The 3,738-nt window shown below is 38.4% G+C and overlaps 1 protein-coding gene across 4 annotated transcripts in view; it reads left to right on the top strand.

Moving 5' to 3' along the window:
* Nucleotides 1–3,738, top strand: part of LOC106521287 (protein zyg-11 homolog) — a 23,779-nt gene that overhangs the window by 15,250 nt on the left and 4,791 nt on the right. For all 4 annotated transcript variants that reach the window (XM_014013805.1, XM_014013804.1, XM_014013806.1 and 1 more), the window contains exons 5-8: nucleotides 374–550; nucleotides 2,059–2,123; nucleotides 2,241–2,340; nucleotides 2,505–2,555. In XM_014013805.1, coding sequence (XP_013869259.1) covers nucleotides 374–550; nucleotides 2,059–2,123; nucleotides 2,241–2,340; nucleotides 2,505–2,555 — 393 coding nt within the window. The remainder of the gene's footprint in view (nucleotides 1–373; nucleotides 551–2,058; nucleotides 2,124–2,240; nucleotides 2,341–2,504; nucleotides 2,556–3,738) is intronic.

Raw genomic sequence — 3,738 nt, 5'->3', positions numbered from 1 at the left:
ATTTCTGTGTCTCTTAAATGATTATATTTAATATTTTTTTTTATTTTTTCCCACAAGTTTTTTTTTATTTCCGTGTGTAGCTTTTAAATTTTTCTGTCTCCTGTTTTTACTTTACCTTCCTGTCTTTTGACCAATTATGAGGACTGATTTATTTTGTTGTTGTTTTTTTACATAAATGTAGCACAAAGCTGTGCTAGTGTAGAATGAATTCAGAAAAAAACACAACAATTATCAATCAAAAGTTACATTTCTGAGAAGGAAAAATGAAAAGGTTTAAGCAGTTCTAGCTAGAGGAGGGCTACAGACTAATTCCTGGCTTGGAGGAGTGTAATAAGCCCGTACTGAGAGCACATGGGTGTGTTGTTTCCTGCAGCTGGTGGTGGGTGTGATGCAGAGCCACCCTGAGTCGCTACAGGTCCATCTGGTGGCCACAGCGTGCATCTTTAACCTGACCAATCAGGGGCTCGCAGAGGCCATGCCCGTCAGCCTGATCAGTTCCACTGTCAGCCAGCTGCTGCACGCCATGAAGACCTTCCCCAACCACCAGCAGGTCAGAGACCAGGTCTTTAGACTCACCATGATCTCATGAGGTTTTTATGGTTGTTAGCTGTGTTTTCATTCTGCACCATCTCAACCTTTGCTTTGTTTGGCTGAAGGTCAAACTTGTCTTTTTTCAGGAAGAATTTGGACAAAATGTGAAAGTAAAGCAGTAATGTAAAACACAGGCAATTAAATTTGGGTTTGTGTGTCTGTCTGTTAGCAAAATATCTCATGATTCAGTGAAAAAATGGTAATAGTAGGCAATATACATTGCCTGGCCAAAAATAAAAAAAAGTTTCCACCTGAATTTAACTAAGCAGATAGGTCTGAGCCTCCTATTGGATGATTACTGCATGTTTCAGCTGGAAACAAGTTATTGAGCCACAACTGTGAGTTGATTATTACTTAAGCAAACATTTGGAAAGACACATCCTGTGGTCATGGAGAAGATGTCAGTCTGTTTGAGAAGGGTCAAATCATTGGTCAACTGGGAAAAAAGGGTTGTTTGTTATGCAGCATAAAGTTTGGGCTCTGGAACAATGGAAGAAGGTCATGTGGTCTGATGAGTCCAGATTGACCCTGTTCCAGAGTGACGGGTGCATCGGGGTAAGAAGAGAGGCAGGTGAAGTGATGCTGTACAGCCTGTGGGGGCAGTGCTGCTGCAGGTGGTCAGGTCCAGGTTCAGCAACAGTTTGTGCTCAAAGAATGAGGTCAGCTGACCTGAATATACCGAATGACCAGGTTATTCCATCAATGATTGTTTCTTCCCTGATGACACGGCCATATTCCAAGACGACAATGCCAGGATTCATGGGGCTCTTATTGTGAAAGAGTGGTTCAGGGAGCATGAGACATCATTTTCACACATGGTTTGGCTCCACAGAGTCCATGGAGAGTCTTTGGGATGTGCTGGAGAAGGTCAGACTCTACCATCATCAATGAAAGATCTTGGCGAAACATTAATGCAACACTGGATGAAATAAATCTTTTGATGTTGCACAAGCTTATCCAAACAATGCCACAGAGAATGTGTCGTAATCAAAGCTAAAGGTGGTCCAACAAATATTACAGTGACTTTTTTATTTTTATTTTTTGGCTAAGCTGTATATGTAGATCAACAACTAATTACTTTTTAGAGCTTCCAGATTCAGGTTGACGGCCAAAGTTAATAAAACTTTACAAAAGCTAAAAACTCGAACTCGTTTAATTAGACAAAGATTAAGTGAAACTGTGATGTGGTAGTAGCTGAGATTCATCTTTAACATATACGCTGAGCCAGAGAGTGCTACACTTTCTGCTGCATCATTTTGGTTCAAAAAATGTATTTATTGGTTGTTTGTCTACAACTGATTCACCTTTAGAATCAACTCAGCACAAGATGACCGATTCAGCTGGTCAACCTGGTTGTAACTCAATTAATCTGACAAATAATGAGCTAAAAATTGAAGCAGTAACTGAGACTCAGCCTAGGCCTTGATATGTTTTATAGTAATCCATGAACTGTTTGAATTCCTCCAGCTGCAGAAGAACTGTCTCCTTGCTCTCTGTAGTGACTACATCCTTCAGGATGTTCCTTTTGACAAGTTAGTGTATTTTCTCTCCAGTAGTTTAAAGTCAGTATGAAGTGTGCTGATCAGTTTGTAGCTTTGTTTTGACTCAAATGGGTTTTGTTTTCGTAAACCACTGTGATGCTGACTCAGGTATTTAGCAGCCATGTTGGTGATTAACTGGCTGAGCAACCACGAAGAGCCGACCATGCAGAGGATGGCGGTGGCTGTTGTCTCCATTCTGGTGGCAAAGGTGAAGATTCTGCTCACTCCTTTTCAAATAAAAGCAGCTGGATTTCTGAAACCCACAACTAACTTTCTTTTCAATAGTTTAATTTGGAGATTATATGGAAGTATTTTCAAATAGTTACACATTTTTAAAGGAGTTCACTAAATCTAACTTGTTTTTATGTGCAGTTGTCCACAGAGGAGATGGCACAGCTCAGCAAGGACATCTTGTTTATGAAGGTACAGATTTTCTATTGGACCACTTTAGAGCACTTTGTTATTCCTTTAAAGGGGGACATATCCTGCAAACTCCAATTTTTTAACTGTTAAATACATTTTGTTGTGTACTTGGAATCTCTATGAGTGCAGAAAATATTAATTTAATCTCTCCTGGTGCTGCAAAAATATCTTACTATTCTGCTTGGGTCAGATTTTTCAGTGTATTCAGATTGTTTTCTGAACTATTACGTCAAATCATCTGCGGTGGAATTGCCAAATTAGGCCTGAACTTACCAACTACAATTTCCTCATCTTCATTCTGCTGTGGTTCTGGGTCAGACTCTGGTTCTGGGTAAGACTCTACAGTAGTTCTGGGTCAGACTCTGGCTCCAACGTGTAAGGCTGGATGGACAAGTCTTCTGTTTGCATATGAAATGCAAACAACTATATGGGTTCAAACAAACTTTAAAAGTTTTGTCCAAATTAGCCTGAAAATCATCCCTGGTCACTTTTGTTGTGATTGGAAAAATGTTCCTCACTTCCTAATCATTAGCTTCTTAGACGAATTTCTCATCAACAAATGCAGAAACTAAATAAGATTCCAGAAGTTTGAGTATCAGAACTGTTTGTTATACATCACAGACGTTATTTTGTGAAAACGAATGCTGTAGGTCAAATGTATGATTTTTAATATTTTTAAAGGATGTTATGTACAAGCCCCACCCACTTTTACCAATCATTACCATACTGTACAAACTCACTCAGTTTGTGGTCATTAGTAAGTGTAATAAATTTCATGTCAATTGGTCTTACTGTTTATGAGATATAAACATGATGCATTTCTGGCGCCCCCTAGAGTTTGGTTGAAATGAAACTTTGAATACATTCTCAGAAATATTAATTGGGCATAGGGTATGAGTTTGGTGTTAATATATGTTAATGTACATAAATGACTGTCATTTTTGTTAATGCTAACAAGTTAGCTTTGTATAAAAAATGAACATAAATTGGTTATGCAAAAACCAAACCACTTTTCCTGAACAACGTTTGTAGAGCCACTACACTAGGTGTTATACGGGTAGTATTATGCTTAAAAGAGTTGCGCCTTTGGAGGAGATCATTTTTAAAGGTTTATCATATTATGCCAATTTGCATAAAGAACAATGCATTTTTTAAACAAACATATACATACATACATACATAC

This window comes from Austrofundulus limnaeus, unplaced genomic scaffold, assembly GCF_001266775.1.
Source record: "Austrofundulus limnaeus strain Quisiro unplaced genomic scaffold, Austrofundulus_limnaeus-1.0 Scaffold106, whole genome shotgun sequence".
Classification (NCBI taxonomy): Eukaryota; Metazoa; Chordata; class Actinopteri; order Cyprinodontiformes; family Rivulidae; genus Austrofundulus; species Austrofundulus limnaeus.
Note: the sequence above shows the minus strand (reverse complement) of the source record. Positions and strands in the feature narration are given on the sequence as shown.